The following is a 19,982-nucleotide window of genomic DNA, read 5'->3' as shown; positions in this document are numbered from 1 at the left end:
CCGCCCCATCCCCGACTGCAGGAACCGAGACAGGAGACGAAGCGGAAGTCCCCCGTGCCCAGTGACTGTACTAGCGAGGGACCCGCGGTGTCATGGCCGCCGACAGTGACGATGGCGCAGCCTCAGCTCCCACGGTCTCAGACGGTGAGTGGCTTTCCCAGGGGCCGTTTTCAAAGCCTGTGCGCTCCGAGGCAGCGGAGGGCCTCGGACTCATAGTTCTAAGAAACCTGCCTCAAGTTTCGGAGGACTAGCGCCTTCCTTTTGGATCAGCCACAAGGAGACTACATGTCCCGGTGTGCACCGCGGTCCCGCCTCCAAAAGCCTGGAGTGTTGGGAGGATAGTTAGGACCCGTCGGGGCATGTCGGGAGATGTAGTCTGGAGTTTATAGCGCTGTTAATTGGGGGAGGTTGGGAGTTGTGGTCCACAGGAAGTGGGACGGATTGGGGCGTTATCTGTTAGGCTCTGGCACATACTGGCTACTGCCACTTGTGGCTCTGAGGCACCATGGGAACGGTTACAGAGCTTTGTGGGATATCAACGGGCCTGAAGTCCTCAAACCTTGCAAAATATTTCCTGCAGGATATGGGGAAAAGGAACCTCAACAGATTATCTAGTTCAGCCTTCCACTTTTACAGGTCTTGATGCTAAGGGGAAACATTTTCCCAGAATTTTACATCAGCTACTGGAAGGCCCAAGCTTTCTCTCCCCAAATTCAGGGCACTGTTCACTCCAATCCTGTGTATAAAGCATATGCAATATAACTCTTGAGGGAGAAGCTGCCCCTGCCCCCAGCCATGGCCTAGCTTGGTGTCTGTTCCCTTGGGCTCTTCCCTGAGCATTAATATCCATCACCCTTCTTATCTCCAGATGGTGTCCGCCAAAGCACAAAATCTGGAGAGGAGCTAGTAGTCCAGGTTCCCGTGGTGGATGTGCAAAGTGACAACTTCAAGGAGATGTGGCCATCCCTCCTCCTGGCCATAAAGACAGCTAACTTTGTGGCTGTGGACACGGTGAGAGCTAGGGAACTGGGAGAGCAGGTGGTGGTTAAAGGGCTGGTACTGCAGAACCTAACAGCTCTCCCTTTACTGATCCATAGGAACTGAGTGGGCTTGGGGACAGGAAGTGTTTGCTGAACCAGTAAGTATAAGCCCTGATCTCTTTAGTCCTAGCCTTGCCAGGAAGGGCAGACCTCAACCCTAGAGTGGAGGTCACAGTCCTGGGTGGTTTGGGTCTTGGATGAGGCTAACTCCCAGCCACAGCCACCCCCAAACCCAACCCCAAGGTGCATCGAGGAACGTTACAAGGCCGTGTGTCATGCTGCCAGGACCCGTTCCATCCTCTCCCTGGGCCTCGCTTGCTTCAAGCAGCAGCCAGACAAGGTATGGGTTACTGTCACCCCCATCCCAGGTCTGTGGCAAGGGAAGGAGGGATTGAGATACTGAGGAACATCAGCTATAAGGTTTTTTTCTCCTAAGGCTGGATGTAGTAGAATCTCTTTTTCTCCCAGGGTGAACACTCATACCTGGCCCAAGTGTTCAATCTGACCCTACTGTGCATGGAAGAGTATGTCATAGAACCAAAGTCTGTGCAGTTCCTGGTACAGCATGGCTTCAACTTCAACCGCCAGTACGCTCAAGGAATCCCCTACCACAAGGGCAATGACAAGGTAGATCTTCAGCCTTGAGACTGCCTCTTTTGTGAATTCATTTCTTACTACTCTAGGGTGGGTACACTGGGGAGGATCTGCTTCTTAGGAGTATGGGGACTCACCAGTGACAGAGCTGGAGAAACAAGATTGATAAACTGGTGAATAGCAATAAATTAGATGAAAGCAAGGGAGAACTTTCCAGGTGAGGCTGCCTGGGACAGGTGTCCTGCAAGAGAGGTTCCCTAAGGCACTCTATCCTTCTTGATGACCCCTTTCTTTCTACCTAGGGTGATGAGAGTCAGAGACAGTCAGTGAGGACACTGTTCCTGGAGCTGATCCGGGCCCGCCGGCCCCTGGTACTACACAACGGCCTGATAGACCTAGTGTTCCTCTACCAGAACTTTTACGCACACCTGCCCGAGAACTTGGGAACCTTCACTGCTGACCTTTGTGAAATGTTTCCTGCTGGCATTTATGACACCAAATATGCTGCCGAGTTTCATGCCCGCTTTCTGGCCTCCTACCTAGAATATGCCTTCCGGAAATGGTGAGGAACTGGTTGAGGGAACGGGGTGGGGCCTGGCATAAGCCTGATTATTTCATTCACTTAAGATGTTAAGTGAGTGCCTACCATGGGGCAGGCACTGCTTTAGTGCCAAGGGTTCAGCAGTGAACAGAACAGACAAAAACCCCTACTCTCACGGAGCTTACATGCTAGTGGATCCATATCCTCTTGTGATGTTGCAGTGAGCGGGAAAATGGGAAGCAGCGGGCAGCTGGCAGCCCACACCTGACCCTGGAGTTCTGCAGCTATCCTTCTAGCATGAGGGCCCATATTGACTACCGCTGCTGTGCGCCGCCCCCCACCTACCGTACTCATTCCACCAGCATTTGTGACAACTTCTCGGTGAGCACACCTGCCCATTTCCTGGGGAAGGGACTTTGATGCCTGGAAACCCTCTCTAAGCTTCTTTCCTACCTCTAGGCCTATGGCTGGTGCCCCCTGGGACCACAGTGTCCTCGGTCCCATGATATTGACCTTATCATTGACACTGATGAAGCTGCGCTGGAGGACAAGAGGCGACGGAGACGACGCAAGGAAAAACGGCGGAGGGCTTTGTTGGGCCTGCCTGGGAAACAGCCTTCTAGGGAAGCTGAAGACAGTCCTCCCACCAAGCAGGTCTGTAAGGACAATCGCAAGCCTGAGGAAACTGAGCAGGAGGTGGCTGAGGATGAGACTGGGACCCAACCTGGCTCCGAGCAAGGTCACACAAATGACCTGGAGATGGAGCCTAAAGCAACAAGTGCTGAGACAACTGACACGGCCACCTCAGAAGCACCAGAGAGGCAAGTCACAACTGACATGGCCACCTCAGAAGCACCAGAGAGGCAAGTCAGTCCTAACCCAGTGCCTGGGGATGGACTGCATCGGGCTGGTTTTGATGCCTTTATGACAGGTTACGTGATGGCCTATGTGGGAGTGAGCCAAGGATCCCATCCCTGTAGCTCTGAACCATGGCTACCTGAATGTCACAACAAGGTATACCTGAGTGGCAAAGCTGTCCCCCTCACAGTGGTTAAAAGCCAGTTCTCCCGTTCTTCCAAAGCCCACAACCAGAAGATGAAGCTGGCTTGGGGTAGCAGCTGACCCAACTTCTACACAGCACTCAGGGCCTAGGAACAGAAGCTGAGAGTGGATCAGAGGAGTCTGGATCCCTCTAGCCTGTGAGTGACTTAATCCCAACTACTCGGGGATAGGATGGGGTCCTGGCAGAGATACTGTTGCACTGCTCTGGCATTTCTGCCTTTACCCCAGAGGCTGAAGAACAAGAGTACAAGTAAGAAGGCTGACCAGCACCTGTAACACCGACTTTATTCATTTTTAAATCTCAAAGTGTCCTGGGAAAGTTTTACCAAAAAAAAAAAAAAGAAGAAAACCAGAAACAAGATATGAAAATATCTGACCAGCTTCATCTTTGGTTATTTCTTATTGTGGTTCTATTAGGACAGACTGTTCCCATAGCTCTGGCCATAGCAGAAAGGGAAGAAATCAGTCCATGTATAAACCAGTTGGGTGTATCATGTGTTGACAAATTCACAGAGCAGGCCCTAAGGCCTACAAAATCAGCCCCACTCCCAACCACAAGGTTGAAAGTCTTTTAGGGCAGAACATTAAGACTCCTTCATAAATATGAAAATAGATTAATCAACTGGAAAAGATCTTTGAATAGGTTAGCTGAGAGCCACGACCACCACTCTGCCTTGTCTTGCATAGAAATGTAGTGACATGGTCTGGCCGTGCAGTAAGTGCAAACAGCAATTATTATTCAAGTGTCTTAGACATTCTGGCAAGAAGCACCCCAGTCTTCAGGTCTGAGAAATAGCCATGCCCTTTATGATCTCCTGGTCAGCTACAGGTTCCATCCATTAGCTTATATGCCCCAGGAAAGGGCAAGAAACAGACCTGGGGTAGGAGAAGAACCTGGGGTAATAGCTGCCTGCCAGCTCACACTAGAACTAGGAATCCTCTGGTCCTGTCGGGAAGTCTTGGGGATCTGGTGGGAGCCAGAGCTCCTTGCTGGATTTCAGAGGCTTCGTATCAGCCATTGGCCCTAACTAGGAAGGCCTCTCATGGCTGCCTCGCCTCACAGATAAGTCTGGCTTGGCTTAGCTTGTGTGCTCTCTGGGCCCCCGGGAAGAGTCTAGGCTTTGCACCAAGGGGGCCCTGTGGCTTCAGCTGAAGGTCTGTCCCCAAGGTGAGGTGGGGATGAACTCTGCTCACCCATCCTGCTCTCCCTGGGTCCTCAGGCCCATGCCTGAGACAGAGAAGGGGACTGGAGCCAAGTCTCTTGGCCTTTCTTCTTCCACTTCCATCTCCTCAGGGGCACCTGCAAGGCACGGACTGACCCCTTGGGGCCTGGGCCCAAAACCATTTTCTTCCTGGGCGTTGGAGCAGTCCATGGCCTCATGGGCTGGAGCAGCTGGCTGGGCAGATGCTCGGAATGGTGGGATCTCCCTTACTCTGTACTTGTGACCGCTGAGGCGTGGTGGGGGCCCATCAGATAGTGATTCTTCCCGGCCCACAAATGGACAAGCCTCCTGATGCAAGAACTCAGGTGAACTAGGCAAAGAACGCCACCGGCGAGCAGGTGGGCCCAGGGGCTCCTGCCAGTCAGCCATGGGGATCGTTCCAGGCCCTGGTGCATCCAGGTCAAATACCAGGGAGATGACAGACTTGCTGGGCAGGTCAAAGAACTTGATCTTGCCACCTTTGAGGTCCTGGCGAGCACTGAAAGGGTTGATTTTGGGGGCTCGGGCAGCACCAACTCGTTGTGGCTGGTAGTAGGGATCCAAGACGTTCACTGTACGTGGGGGCTTATTGGAGAAAATGTCTGACTGGCTTCGAGACAGCCAGATGGTACGTCTTGGGCGTGGGGACTTGGGCGGTATCTTGTCATCCAGTAAGCTCAGTCGCTTCACCCCAGGTCCTTTCTCCAAGAGTCCTGAAGAATAGTGAGTCAAGTCAGGGTTTCTCTCTAGTCATAACAAATAAAAGCAATATCTCATACACAATGTTTTACCACTTGAGAAAGCAAAGGTAGGTACTGTTGTCCCCATTCAACAATGAGAAAACAGACTCAGAAGGGAGGCGGTATGCTAGTGCAGAGCTCCAGGACTTTTCCAGTCATCCCCTGCTTCTTTACCTTTCTTCTGTACATGGGATCCTGTGATCACAGCCCTAGAGGGGAAGCCCCTTCGCCCCCCACCATCCTAATATCCTCCCATGGGTTCAGGCTGGACATTCTAGTTTCATCTCTTACCCTTGGCTGTGGGCTGCAGCTTCCTGTCTCTCTCCAGCTCTTCCTCCTGTAGGCGGCTCAGAATTTCCTCCAAGGTCTTCCCAATCTCCACAAAGGATGGGCGTAGTTTGGGGTCCATCTGTAAGTCATCCACACCAGCCATTAGCCCTGACCTCCTATCTTCCATCCCGAGGATGGCATTTGAGTCTGTTTCTGGCATCTTTTAAGAGTCAGATGTGTATCGAAGAGATCTTTTCTGAAGGTTCCAGACCGTAAGACTGAGCCCCAGAGTGAAGGTCAGGGAAGATGCTATTGTCTAGTACCCTCCCCTACCTCAGCGGCCTTTCTATGTCTTGTCCCCTTGTTTGGCATAGAACCCTCCAAAAGGGGGTGTTCACATTGGTTGGTTCTATTCTTTGAGTTCTGCAGCTAACATGTTTCTGGAAGCTACCTGGACCAGTCCCAGCTACCCCTTAGTCATAACTGGTAGGTGCGGCCCCAGACCTAAAATGCTAACGAGCCTTTCTTATGGGCTTTGGACCAGTTGGATGCATGGTCCAACTAAAACCTGACCAAAGCTCCATCAATATCCAAGAAAAGGGGTAGTAGGTTTACATTACAAGCTGAGGACTGGATAATACAAAGCAATTTTCCTTTCCTTGGTCCAAGGCTTTGGGCCAGAGTCTGACAGGCCCAGAGGAAGGAACATAGGCACTGCCACTCATCATTGAGACAGAGGTCCCTCATGAGGCTAATTAGCAGCCTCTCCCTGTGGTCCTAACCAGGTGAACAGGGTTCAGCCAGCCCCAACCAAAGCCCAGGAGAAAAAGATACTCACATTACAGCAGTTGAAGGTGAGCTGCAGAAAGTCTGGGGGACAGTCTCCCACCATGTGCTGGAAAGCATCATAGTCTAGCCCGAAATTCTGTGGATGGGTATGGTGGAGAAGGAGCAGGGACATGGGTAGACAGGTCATTAACCCCTCCACCCATCCTGGCCTGCTCAGGAGAGGTGGAGAACTGCCCCAGAGAAGAAGCCACAGACCAAGTTCCAGGAACTCCACCCCAAGAAAATAAAAAATTCCATGGCCTCGAAAGCAGCCATCCCAGTGGCACTGATCCCCATCCTGGAGCTCACCTCTGTTCGGGGAAGATAGTCTGGATCAGCCTGGATGCGGGCGATGATCTCACAGAGGATGATACCATAAGAGAACACGTCCGCCTGGTGGGTAGTGAAATCTCAGTTTCCCTCGATGGGGTAAGAGGTGGGGTTTCTGCCTCTCATGTTCACTAGCCCAGGCTTGGGCCCTACTGACCATGTACTCAGTTGCTCAGTCATGTCTTAACTCTGTGACTCTGGACTGTAGCCCGCCAGGCTCCTCTGTGGGATTTCCCAGGGAAGAATACTGGAGTGGGTTGATATTTCCTACTCTAGGAGATCTTCCTGACCCAGGGATCAAACCCACATCTCCTGCATTTGCTGGGGGATTCTTAACCACTGAGCCATCAGGAAGTGGAATGAAATACTGACCATATTTCATTCAGTTCATTCACCAGGCAGCTGACAGGTACCAGTGCTGATTTTGCAGGAAGGATATAGATCCTTACCCTATACGTGAAGGGTGATCCAAGGCACTTTATGCTAAGAATGGATTCTACAGAGAATCAGGCCTTGGGGTCCCCAGACTCACCTTTTCATTGTAGGGCTCATCTCGGAGAACCTCAGGTGCCATCCAGAAGGGTGAGCCCACCACAGCTAGCTTCTCACCGCCTGTGCTGTGGGGTAAGAATGTATGGAAAATGAGCTTGCCACTGGTGGGTGCAATGGGAGGTCTGACCATTGGGAATTTCTCTCCCCCAAGGATGGGCACACCAAAATTGACTGAATTTAGGGAGCTGAGATTGGGCTGTGACCAAGTCCTAGCCTCTGAAGAGGACACTGGAGTCTTCCCCTTTGCCTCAGTCCCTTCAGTGACCCCAGCACCCATTAGGGTTACCCACCTGATATCAGGGATCTTCTCAGCCAGGCCAAAGTCAGCTACCACTGCAGAGTAACCATTTTCATCCCTCTTTATCAGGCAGTTCTAGGGTTCCCAAAGAAGAAGACATGTGGATCAGAAGAGGGGACCAGCCAGCCATAGAGTTTCCCACCACCCCTCCCTACTACCACAGGGTACCTTGTCCTTTGCTTCTTGGTGAAATCATGCTCTTGGGCTGACCCCAGTGGGGCTCTGATAGCCATGTGAGGTGAGTTAGGCCTGGATCTTGGGTGGCTGCCCTAGGATTCATACCATGCTCCAAACAAATATTTATCTTTGTTTTCCATGTGCTAGGCAAGGTTCTAAGTATCAAAGATATCACAGTAAACAGAAACCCTTGTTCTCTTGGAGCTTATAATCTAGTGGAAGAAGACAGGCTATCAGACCCTGGCCTCCATTCTTCTCTCAGAACGTAGAGACTCAAAGACCAGGCCTGACCTTGCCAAGTAATGTAAGCACAGGACAAGCCTATACCAACTTTCACTGCCCACAAGATTACAACCACCCTCTCCTCTGGCATTAAAATTCCACAATCTGGCTTTGTTCTGTGATCTGAGCCCCTGGTGCCCCTATGTACATATCTTCATCCAAACTTCTTACAGACAAGCCTGAACAGGCCCTTCAAACCTTTGTCTTTGCTTTTACTTTTTCTTTCCATTTGGAATATTCTCCCAATTCTTTTTTCCTCAGAAAATTTAGTGTGCTTTAAGGTAAGCTTACCTTTCCAGTCCTGACCTCTCCAGTTCTCACCTTCAGCTTTCTCAACTCCATTAACTCCTCTCTGCCACTTCCTCTTACAGCCTAGCAGAGAGGCCATCAGCCTCTCAGGGGCAAATTCGGGTTTGGGCCTTCCTTACACTATTCAATTTATGAGAGAGGTTCAAGACAAGCTTGTTGAACAAATGCTGCTGTCTCCAGAGAAAGGATGAACCCAAATGACTTCAAACATAAAGCAGCAACGAGCTCTCCTCAAATATTCAAAATGGACCTACACCACTCTGGCTCAGGAGGCACCTCATTCGATCCCCCCTTTCTCCAGGGGCAGCAGAGAACAGGGATCCTTGGCTCACAGGGACATTTCTGGGACTGGCAAGGCCCTCTAGCCCTCCCTCTTCCTCACCTTGGCACATAGTTGCCAAGGCATTGCCAAGTCACCTGGTTACTTCGCATCAGATACAAATTAGTCCCTTACTCTGGCCTTGATGTGATCACACTATGCTCTCTTTTTCTGAGCTGGAAGCAGCCTGTGATTTCATTACATCTATTGCCCTCGTTTCCTGATAGACATAACTGTCTCTGGCTTCTAAGCAGGCCTCTCCTTGTGCTTGTCCTGGCTTCAGCCCTTCCATCAGTCCCCTGGCTCAGCAATCCACCCCCACCCCAACTCCCTGACTTTACAATCTATGAGAAGATGGGTTCTAAGCCAGCCTGTCTATTAGACAGCCGAAGTCTAGGCTATTGGGCACTGGCTTGTGAGGCAGTGGCGGCTCAGATCTGTTGCTTGTTTTTCTCCCCTCCTCTTCTTTCATCAACAACTCAGGCTCCTGTCTCCAAGGATCAGTCTAAAGTCCTGTTTACTACTGGCTTTTCAGCCCTTAGAAACAATCCTGCGAAATTCAGCTTAGGCGCAGCAATAAGGAACAGAGCATGGCCGGTACCCCTTATCAAAGCTCTTCAATTTCTGTCCCATCTTCACAGTCATGAAGCCCTCTCATACACTCACTGTAGACCAACCATCCAGGAGGAAGCGACTTACAGTAGCTTCTCTGAGCCGCTAAAAGATGGCTACGGCAAGGTTGATCAGGGCCCCACAACATGGATGAGCCTGCCTAGCCCAGTCTGCCTCTGATCTGGAATGTGACCCCTGCCTCTCTTAAAGCTTCTCCATAGCCAGCAGCCAGGGACTGGAGCCAAAGACAAAGATGGAATACTGAAAACCAAAAGAGCCAACTTTAGGAGTCTGTATCTGAGGTGATGAGGAAAATGGGGAGGATCCCTGACCAGGATTAGCTCCTATGGGGTTTTTCAATAAACTCCTGAGCCTGCTCTTAGTGGAGTCTAGACTAGTGAAGTCTGGCTGGCAACACTTGCTGTTTTTACTTCCTCATCTCCCACCCGTTCCTCACTGGCTTCTGCTGGAAGTGTTCTCCTGGAGGATCCCTCTGAGTTCCATGTCATTAAACTCAGTAGACAAAATCAGTCCTTAGTATTACTTGATTTTGCTGCTGTTGACATTGCTGATTATTTCCTTCAGCATTTTTATATATGATTCAGGAATCCTATCAATGCTGGACATGTAGAGACTAAGCCATTGTGGCCCTGGAGCAAACAGACTAGCTATCAAAGGCTGCTGCTAAGTCGCTTCAGTCGTGTCCGACTCTTAGCGACCCCCTGGACTGCAGCCTACCAGGCTCCTCCATCCATGGGATTTTCCAGGCAAGAGTACTGGAGTGCCATTGCCTTCTCCGATCAAAGGCTAATTACAAGCTATTTCTGTTGCTTTTGATTCTTCTCTCCTGGCTTCTGTGACACTATAGATTTCCTTCTCTACCTCTGGCTACTCTGAACACTCTAGGGCAGGCTTTTCCTCCCACCCCCGAGGGTGATGGTCTCAGGGTTCTCCTAGGCCTATAGCTGTGGAGACTATTCCACATTTCTTTTCTAATTACCACTTCTGTACTGATGACTCCCAAATGTATATCCTCTGCACTGACCTTTATTTCTCAGTCTTCAGCTTTGCACATCTGGTCTATATCTGGACGACATCTGGATTATTCACACTGAACTCTATACATGCAAAGCTGAACTCATCTTTTTCCCCCAAAACTAAATCTCTAGCTGTATTTTTATGTCAGCTAGTATTGCTGTTTTCCACCCAGTTTGCTAAGCTAGAAACTTGGGATTCACCTAGACTTTCCACTCTTAACTCCAAATAATTTTAGCTTCTAAATGTTTTCAAATCGCCCCCTCCTTTTTCATCCCCATGACTGTTGCCTTAATTCAGGTCCTCCTCTGAATACTCCAGTATTCCAAATGGTCTCTGCCTAGGCTAGGCTTGATCTCCAGAATCCACCTTCCTCACTTCTGCCAGCATGATCTTTGTAAAATGCAAATCTGTTACTCACCTACTTAAAAGCTAGCAATAATATATTGTATGATTCTATTTCTATGAAATGTCCAGATTAAGCAAAGCTATAGAAACTGAAAAAAGATTAGTGGTTCCCAAAGGCTGAAGGGAGGGGAGAACAGGGCATGGGGTTTTCCTTTTGGAACGATGAAAAGATTTGAAATTAGATAGTGGTGATAATTGAATATACTAAAAACCACTGAAATGTATACTTTGAAAGGATGAATTTTATTTTATGTGAGTAATATCTCAAAAAAGTGGTTATTTAAAAGAAGCCAACAATGGTTCTTCATTTCCTATCTAGAAGATAAAATCCAAGTTAGATAGTATATCATCAGACTCCTCTGCTTTCAATTCTTATCCCCTACCACTTCAGCCTCACAGTCTGCATATCATACTGTTCATGTCTCTATGCCTTTGTTTATACTGTTCGACTGATGTGATCTGGAATATAACCCCACCACACACACAATGTGGGTTGCCATGCCCTCTTCCAGGGGATCTTCCCAACCCAGGGATCGAACCCAGGTCTCACACACCAGGGCTTCCCTGGTGGCTCAGTCAGTAAAGAATCTGCCTGCAATGTGGGAGACATGGGTTTGATCCTTGCGTTGGGAAAATCCCCTGGAGGAGGACATGGCAACGTACTCCAGTACTTATGCCTGGAGAATCACCATGAACAGAGGAGCCTGGTAGGCTGCAGTCCATGGGATCACAAAGAGTCAGACATGTCTAAGCAACTAAGCACAAACACACAATACTTACTAAGTAGAATTCAATTTTCAAGATTCAGCTCAGGCATCACCTTCTCCAAGAAGTCGTCTCTGTACCCTCAGGTTAGGTTCAATATCCTTTTCCAAAGTATCCTTTGCATTCTCTTCTCTCTAACCTTAGTATTTGACCTAAGTGTCTGTTTCTATAGTCCCTTCCTATAGCTATAGGCTGTACACCATATACTAAAAGATTCAGCAAAGCAGCAATATCTTAAGAGCGAAGTGCCCTTGGGAATATTTCCTAGCCCCTTGTGCAAGGGAAAGACTGTCTACTTCTGCCTGTGTGGTACCTTACGAATTAATTATAAAACAGTATTCATAAACTAGTCCAAGTGATTCAAACAACCTTGTCAGGTGGGCAGATCTGAGATTTTTACATTTAAGATGAGAAAAGTGAAGCTTCCAACTATGAGTGGTAAAGCTGTGGGTCTCCTGATTCTAATAGGATCATCCCCTAATGATTCTGACCTTTCCAGAAAAACTGGTTGAAAAGCTTTCCACTAGAGACAGCAAGGCTATGGCAGGAACAATGCAGTCTTAAGACAGAAGCAGAGGCCCAGGCCCATGGAGAAGGCAGCACTGTTTGTGCAGGCAATACAGTAAGACCCCTTCATCTGGGATGCTAGCCCCCACCTCCAAAGCTGATTAATCCAAGGGCGCCTACTGTAATGCTTGCATTTCTCACCCAACTTGGACATGGCCGCAGTACAGACTGACGGTACAGAGCACAAAATATGAACTCAGACCACTGTGGGGTTCTGAAGAACCCAGACTAATTTTCAGGCTGTGTGGGATACAAAGTCCATTAAATCAAGCTGAAGAATGCTTTATTCAAAAGTATGCCTGGAGTAAGCAACAGATATAAGAAAGGCCCAGTCAGACTTCCCTGAGGTGAGAGGTGACCTTTTCTGGTTCAAAGAGGAGCCCAGGCACTGCTGCCACCTGGCTCCCATTCCTCTTTGTCCTTCCTCCTATTATAATACATCACACAGTAGCAGAGGCTTACAAGTCTGCCTCTTCAAAGGGCAGGGACTGATCCTATTATCTCTGTATCTCTAACCTAGCACAGACATGCAGAAAGAACTCGGCCAAAGTTTGTCATGTGAAAGTCTGACGAATAAAGCTTCTTTTGAAAGCAAGTGAAAAGGCACACACTAATCATACATTCGACTCTCCATGGTGGGGACCAAGCTGACAAGAGATTCAAAAGGTGGCCATGAACGCATTTCTGTAAGCCAGCACAAACCCTTCAGGACTGCGCCAGAGGAGACACCTGAAAGCAGATCCTGAGGGCTCCTAGAACAGCTGCACAGCCTGTACTGGCACTGAATAAAACGACCCAAACAGAGAAATGCCAGGTCCATTTGTAAGTGTTAGCTCTAAGTGAACTGAAGTCGCTCAGCTGTGTCTGACTCTGCGACCCCATGGACTGTAGCCTACCAGGCTCCTCAGTCCATGGGATTTTCCAGGCAAGAATACTGGAGTGGGTTGCCATTTCCTTCTCCAGGGGATCTTCCCGACCCAGGGATCGAACCTGGGTTTCCCGCATTGTAGGCAGACACTTTACCGTCTGAGCTACCAGGGACCTCTCAAAAAGCTATTTCTATAACAACAAAAAATGGCTTTCCATGTGCCAACACTTCTTTCCCCTTACCCCCAACAAATTCACTCCATAAATCCAGTTAGAAACAAAGTACTGATTCTATGTCTCAAGAAAGGTTAAAAGTTTCTTTTCACAGCACAGCCAGATCAGAAATTGAACTCCCTCCTAAATATCCCAGAGACAACTAGAGTCCAACTTGGAGAAGATTATCTGGTTTGCTATAGTGTGTCCTGTCCCTTCCTTTCCACTCCACCATATGATCCTATACCTTCTCCATAGTTCTTGGGAAGTAATCTGCTCACATATCTGAATCTCCAACTTGACTCAGAGCCCATGGATGGTATAGATTAGGTTCCAGCAATTTCTATCTCCTCTAACAGCACAGTATAAGTGGTTCCAAAAGGCTAATGATGGTTCTCATTATAAAAAATGACTACAGAGTGCCCTAACACACACTCTCTACATCCTCCAGCATTCAACTGTTTCTAATTCATGTTCTCTTCAGTCTCTGAAACCATTCTCTTGAGTTTAACGTGTGACACAGGGAACCCAAAGCTAGTGCTCTGTGAAAATCTAGATGAGTGCGACGGGGAGGGAGCTGGGAGGGGTGTTCAAGAGGGAGGGGACATATGTATACCTAATGCCAATGTATGTTGATGTATGGCAAAAACATCACAATATTGTAATTATCCTCTAATTTAAAAAAATATATATTTAAAAACAAAGAAGCCCTCCTTAGCTGCCCTTAAGAGCAAGGCTCACATACAACTGAATCAACTGCTTCTAGCCTGCATGTGGCTGTTGCCACTTCTTGATGGAGCTCAAGAACTGAATGTTTTTAAAGCCACACAACCTCCCATTTCCTTCTAAGTAATCAGCATTGCCACTGCACAAACCTAAATCAGCCTGTTTCTTAGAAGTAGTTACAAAATTAGACTGAACAGCTATATGTGACAGACTTTTCATTCTTGAAAACAGTGTTTCAGTAACCACTGATGTGTGAATTCTACAAAGGCAACACTACTTTCAGTAGGCACTCAAAACTAGGATCCTCTCTGCCACTACTCTAGGCCCAGGATCATTTGGAAAATGGCATATGCTTCTCTCTGTCCTGGTTTACCCACCTGAAACACACTGCCAGTATTCTAAATCCCTCTTATTAGCTCTGGTCTGAGAAGCCAGGGCTGATGTCAATAGCCCAAGAACACTGAAGTCATTTAAAGAGGTGGAATAAAACTGGATGTGGGACTCAAAATCTCAGTTCTCAAGCAGATGTTCTGGCCTCTGTGCCATCAAGCACATTTTCTGCAAGAGGGCCAGGAAGCCTCTACTCTGATAGGCTCTATGTTAGGTGCTAGGGGGAAAAAGGTGAATAAGAGCAGCACTTGAGAAACTCATGTGTTGGTGGGAGACACAGACACAGTATACCATCAAATAACTGGAAGTGTACACACTAAAATATAAGTAAACCTTTTACTGCACTTAAATTCAGATCCAAGGCTGACAATGAGGAGATAGTTTGGAAATTTCAAAGCCCTGCTCTGTCCCTTTAGCCTTATTTTTCCCTTGGGATTCTCATTCTTAGAGTCACTGTCACCACCACACAGGTCTCCTGGGTGGGGCTGCTTTGGTCTAGGTGTGAACATACAACCTCTCCTTAATCTCTGCAACACTGTGAAGTTGAAACATTTGGATAAAAGGGCAATAAATAGAGTCTCTCAAATAGGATGGTCTGGCTTATAAAATTTGCTTGTTTTTCTTCAACTTGAGATTCCCTAAAGTGTAGTTCCCAGCCTGTCTTCCAGTTGCAAAGTCATTTGTTCTCACCACCACCTAAAGTTCAGACCCAAGAAAGTACACCAATAATACCAGAGAATTTTTCTCCTAAATTCCCAGTTTCTCATCTCAAGCCAGCTGACATGGGAGCACCCACCATCAACTAGGAAAACCAAAGGACAGTGGTCTTACCCTAAAGATCCAAAAAGGGTAGTCATTTTTACAATACATACAATATGACAAACTCAGAACCACACTAGCACAATGGGATAAAATATTTTGGGTGCACAGAATGGAATACAATGAGTTCCTCCAGAAAACCTAGGTACCCTAGTTTACTGATTGTTTTTTGCTGAAAACCCATAGTCTATAGCTAAACACTCAATTATAAAATGCTATGAACTTTTCTTCAGTTATTTGCCAATAGACTATCTCTGGTCAGAACTTATCTTTCTCGAATATTCCTTCATGCATGGTGCCAGGCACAGAAGACACTCATGTGGGTGTGTAGGAAATATCTGTGTGATTGATAGACAACTGGTCATGACCTCCCTCTATGTTAGAAGACATGATGCTCTCTGAGTAGGAAGCAACAATTTTATTTTAGTTGCATGCCCAAGGTAAGGATATGCCATCAACTTAAGACAGTATCTAAGTTGATACAACCCAACCCATCTGCCAGGAACAGGTGCAATTTTCTAAGTCTTGACTTTCTAAAATATTCTAAGGAAGGAGAAGAGGCTGATGAAGGGATAAGATACCACCTTCCAGCTCCCAGCTGTCCAGCTCTTGCTTATACCATTGAAGATAAAGGACTTCTCACAAGTAGGTCTCAGCTGGTCACCAGATTCCACCAATCTTAGGGTTTCTTCAGTAACAGTGCAGCTGACTACAAATGGCACTGCCACACCTAGAGCCCTACGAGCACTACTTAAAGCTATTTTCTGTGTAGTAGTCACAAACCAATGGCCAGGGTCCCTTGGGGACAGTACTTATGTTTAGAACACCAGGTCTATTGGCTCTGAGAGCACAGCCTGCTTTTGTTCCCTTTGCAAACTTTTTCCTGTAACAGGTTTCCTTACCCCTCATCCATGACAGAAGAGCTGCATGAATATGTATATGCATGTGCATATGCATGTGTTAAGGGTGCAGAATGAAGTGACCACTGTTCTTGGATGGTCCATATACCTCCCCTGCGTGCATGTGTGTGTGCTCAGTTGCTTAGTTGTGTCCGACTCTTCGTGACCCCATGGACTGTAGCACACCAGGCTCCTCTGTCCATGGGATTTTCCAGGCAAGAATGTTGGAATGGGTTGCTATTTCCTCCTCTAGGGGATCTTCCCAACCCAGGGATCGAACCCATGTCTCCTGCATCTTCTACATTGGCCGGTGGATTCTTTACCACTGAGTCACCTAGGAAGCCTCATATACCTCCCTAGGAGAATTTTAAATCAGCTTCTGAACACAAGTTATATTAGATGATTTATAGTTCCCATATCAATGGTCAAACAGTATTATTTTAAAAAAAATTTTTATTGGCGTATATTTACAATGTTATATTACTTTCTGCTGTACAGCAAACTGAATCAGTTTTATATATATGCATATCTCCACTCTTTTTTAGATTCTTTTCCCATATGGGTCATTACGGAGTATTGAGTAGAATCACTGTGCTATATAGTAGGTCTTTATTGGTTATCTATTTTTTATATATAGTAGTACAAACAGTACTATTTAAATAAGCCTTGTCATGTGGTATCCTGTGCTACTTGGCCCTGAGGTGTCTGCCTTGTAGTATAGCCAACTTCCTCTAAAAGCAACTCTTTTCTAACCTGGTCACACAGCAATTTGGACAGCAAGAGAATACTACAAAGACCAGCTGATGCCAAAGAGGAACTGGCAGGATGGCAGAAACTCAATCACACAGAAAGAAAATGGGTCAGTACATTATGGCCTCCAAAACCTGTACTCAAGTGACTAAAAATCACAGAACCCCTGCTGGAGACCATGGGAGAGAATACAAAGAGGCAGGTTCCCACACAGCCTTGACTGCTGTCACCCCTAAAGGGCAAGAATCTCTTATGTGTTCTCGTGCCATCTATTCCTGCAACATACATTCAGTAGTGAGTGAAACCAAGAATAAAGGTTCTCAAGATGTATGTGCTGATGGACTCAACAATGAAAGGAACCTGCTGTGAGCCAAGTTTGGCTTTCTAAGGACTAGCTATACACAGTAATAAGCTGTATCTTCCATGATTAAATGTTGAATTTATAAGAGATCTCCAACATTCCAAAGCTCATTAATGACTGGTTTCTTAATGCAGATTTCTTGGTAAATGGAAGATAGTGTCTCAAAGAGTTGTCCAAGTAAAGCCTTCGTACCTTAGAGGTGAGGTCCCGATGGAAAATGCCTTTGAAGTGAAGGTAGCTGAGGCCCACTGCTATGTCATAAGCCAGTTTCACCCTCACAGTCCAGGGCAAATGCAGGTTACTGTCTAGCAACTGTTCCAGGTTTCCAGAGTTGATATACTGCAAAACAGAAGGAAAACCCAGCTACCATTTGTCAACAACGTTTAGGGTGGGGGTAAAACTGCTGGAGGGTAAAAACCTAGAAGACAGAGACTGTTGTTTTTCTTTTTTTTTAAGTTACTGAGCAGTTATTCTGCATCTGGGCACTATGGTAGATGCTGCACCTTCCTTTGAGATCACAATCTATTAAGGGATATAGACAAACAATATCATGTAGTAAATGCTAAAAGATAGCTTTGTACAGGTACGACAGCACAAAGGAAAAAGGTACAGACTCAATCTAGGCATGTCAGAGAAAGCTGCACGAAGGAACTGAGGAGTTCAAAGGATGACTTGGGGGAGCAGGAAAGAAAGTCCACACAGAGGGAACAGCAGACATAAAGCTATAGGTTAAGAGCATGGTGTATTCAGAAAACTAATTTACTCAGTATGGCCAGAGTACATGAGAGGTGAGGCTGATATGCTTTGCTAAAGTATATGGACTTTATCCTATCTATAGGGAACAAAAGAAGCCTTTTAAGCCAAAGAGCAACACGTTCATATTTGTTTTTTTAAAGGAAAAGATTATTTCAGCAATGGTAGGATGGATGGATTAGAGTGGAGAATATGGAGAAGGAAAAATAGGTTAGGAAATTATTGCAATAATCCTGGTGAAGGAAGAATGCCTGAGTTAAGGCAACAGTGGAGGCACTGGAACAGAGCAAGATTCAAGATTTTAGATGGCAAAGTCAAAAAAACTTGATGAATGCCTTGATGAGGAGGAGGAGAACAATGAAAAGCTCCTAGGTGGATTGCAGGCTATTGGCCCCTGTGTGCCATTATTAAATACCCAGAATATAGGGAGAGGAGGTTTTTAGAAGAGGCAATGTTAAAAAACAGGGAGTACAACTAAGACATGCTGGGCTTAAGGGCATGTGGAGATACCCTATACCAAGTCAGTTTGAAGTTTAGGAGCAAAATCTGGGCTAGAGACTAACATTTAGGAGGCAATGACAATTGCCTGAGCTGAAGTAGTCACTGAGGCTAAGGAATATATGGGATTGCCCAGGGGTTAACATATAAGGTGGGAAATTAACAGAATCCCAAACAACTGGAACATATACAGAAGCAGGCAGAGGAAGAACCACCAAACAAGAATGTCACCACAGAAGCCAAAGAACGAGAACATTCCAAAAGAGAAAATGACCAAAAGTATCAAAATGCTACAGATCAAGTAAGATGAGCCTGAAAAGTGTCTACTGAATTTGCCTCTAACAAGTCACCGGCAGGACTTCCCTGGTGGTCCAGTAGTTAAGAATCTGCCTTCCAATGCAAGGGATGAGGGTTTAATCCCTGGTCTGGGAGCTGAAAATCCCACACACTGTGCCTCAACTGCCGAGCCCACAATCTGGAGCCCATGGGATACAACCAGAGAGAAGCCCATGTGTCACAACAGAAGATGCTGGGTGCAGCAAGACCCAATGCAGCCAGATAAATAAATAAGAAGTCACTGGCAACCATGGCCAGAGCAGTTTCAGTAAAGTGGTTAAGACCAGAATAAGATCAAAGTGAATTGAGGAGTGAGTAGGAGACAAGGCTAAGTGGAAACTACGTGAAGATATACTCGTTCAAGAAATTTGGCTGTCTGTCATTCCTACATACCCACAAAGAGCCGCTTTGTTTTGTTTTGTTTTTAAAAAGAGCAAATACCGAGATAATAATAATAACCACAATAGCAGTGGCAGCTGCTATTAGTTGGTGCTTACTTTGTGCCAGGCACTACTCTGAGGACTTACCATTAATTACATCATTTAATCTTCACAAAACCTCTAAGCCTAAAAATAAGCACTTCATATCTTTTCAGAGTGGGGGGTGATATTGGATTTACAAAAGAGTAGGGAACTGATGGGAGAGAAGACAAGAAACCTGAATTTTAGTCCAACTCTGCCTCTTAACAGCCATTTTACTTTGGACAAATAGACTAATGAGGCTTTCCTTCTGTTTTCCCATATATACAATAGGTATTATAATCCATGATCCATATACCTCATGATGTTATTATAAGAATTGAATACAAATACATGAAAGTGCTAAGAAAAAAATAATAGAAGTTTCATATAATCTTAGATTCTCTGATGTGGTAACATGAGTACCAAAAAGAACCAGTTGGGGGCAGCATGAGGCAGCATTTCAGATCCTTGGATGAAGTAGATCAGGTTTGGCAAGGCAGAGAGAATGGCTAAAAATACACCAAATTTCTCAAAAGGGAAACCTGTTGATCTGCTTCATCTTGTTTGATAATCCATCTTTGGAAATCTCAAAACAAAGCATAATGACGACATTAGCATAGCACCTTAGCCTCTTCACTCCAGTTGAATTTGTTCACGGTTCACATCTGAGGTGCCCATTTGCTAAAAGGAAAGTGAACTTGCAAATTCCAAGCTATAGAGGGGCAGTGAAGCTGACAGCTAATCACGTAGACAAATTTCTCTAGCTCTGAGAGTAGAAAAGGTGTGACAAGGTTGTAGTCCACTTGTCTGGCACCGTGACAGTGTGACATGGAAGGCTTGACTTCAGGAGCCACTCAGGTTTCCCACTGAGGGCCAGGCAGAAAAGACGGGTAAAAAGCCTGTATGTGTACTCTGTGGGCCAGGGTAAGCCAGGACTCTTGGTTCAAACACATGTTTACTCTGTCCCGCCATGTCTCT

General features: G+C 46.6%; 2 protein-coding genes across 13 annotated transcripts in view; one reads left to right on the top strand and one right to left on the bottom strand.

Annotated features, from left to right (window-relative positions):
• Positions 1-4: 4 nt before the first annotated feature.
• TOE1 (target of EGR1, exonuclease) lies at positions 5-3,586 on the top strand. 2 transcript variants are annotated; one of them, XM_070786659.1, is made up of 8 exons: positions 5-144; positions 869-1,011; positions 1,098-1,138; positions 1,326-1,380; positions 1,509-1,667; positions 1,937-2,196; positions 2,397-2,556; positions 2,635-3,586. In XM_070786659.1, the coding sequence occupies exons 1-8, from the start codon at positions 93-95 to the stop codon at positions 3,295-3,297; spliced, it is 1,533 nt and encodes a 510-aa protein (XP_070642760.1). In that variant the 5' UTR covers positions 5-92; the 3' UTR covers positions 3,298-3,586. The 2 variants fall into 2 exon arrangements, with proteins under 2 accessions (XP_070642760.1, XP_070642759.1); XM_070786658.1 differs by having other exon boundaries at positions 1,284-1,380.
• Positions 3,505-19,982, bottom strand: part of TESK2 (testis associated actin remodelling kinase 2) — a 137,717-nt gene continuing 121,239 nt past the window's right edge. For 10 of the 11 annotated variants that reach the window (XM_070786647.1, XM_070786645.1, XM_070786646.1 and 7 more), the window contains 7 exons: positions 17,149-17,295; positions 7,450-7,532; positions 7,140-7,224; positions 6,587-6,670; positions 6,288-6,374; positions 5,471-5,588; positions 3,505-5,152 (listed from right to left, as the gene is read on the bottom strand). In XM_070786647.1, coding sequence (XP_070642748.1) covers positions 4,428-5,152; positions 5,471-5,588; positions 6,288-6,374; positions 6,587-6,670; positions 7,140-7,224; positions 7,450-7,532; positions 17,149-17,295 — 1,329 coding nt within the window. In that variant the 3' untranslated portion in view covers positions 3,505-4,427. The remainder of the gene's footprint in view (positions 5,153-5,470; positions 5,589-6,287; positions 6,375-6,586; positions 6,671-7,139; positions 7,225-7,449; positions 7,533-17,148; positions 17,296-19,982) is intronic. The other variant, XM_070786653.1, reaches the window with a different exon arrangement.

The sequence above is a fragment of the Bos indicus genome, chromosome 3, assembly GCF_029378745.1.
Source record: "Bos indicus isolate NIAB-ARS_2022 breed Sahiwal x Tharparkar chromosome 3, NIAB-ARS_B.indTharparkar_mat_pri_1.0, whole genome shotgun sequence".
NCBI classification, from domain to species: Eukaryota; Metazoa; Chordata; class Mammalia; order Artiodactyla; family Bovidae; genus Bos; species Bos indicus.
Note: the sequence above shows the minus strand (reverse complement) of the source record. Positions and strands in the feature narration are given on the sequence as shown.

What these genes read in the sequence shown, in the direction of transcription:
- TOE1 (XM_070786658.1), top strand. Translation starts at nt 93, where the DNA reads ATGGCCGCCGACAGTGACGATGGCGCAGCCTCAGCTCCCACGGTCTCA. An exon ending in ACCACAAGGGCAATGACAAG is followed by an intron (nt 1,668 to 1,936) that starts GTAGATCTTCAG and finishes CTTTCTACCTAG; the next exon opens with GGTGATGAGAGTCAGAGACA. An exon ending in GAATATGCCTTCCGGAAATG is followed by an intron (nt 2,197 to 2,396) that starts GTGAGGAACTGG and finishes GTGATGTTGCAG; the next exon opens with TGAGCGGGAAAATGGGAAGC.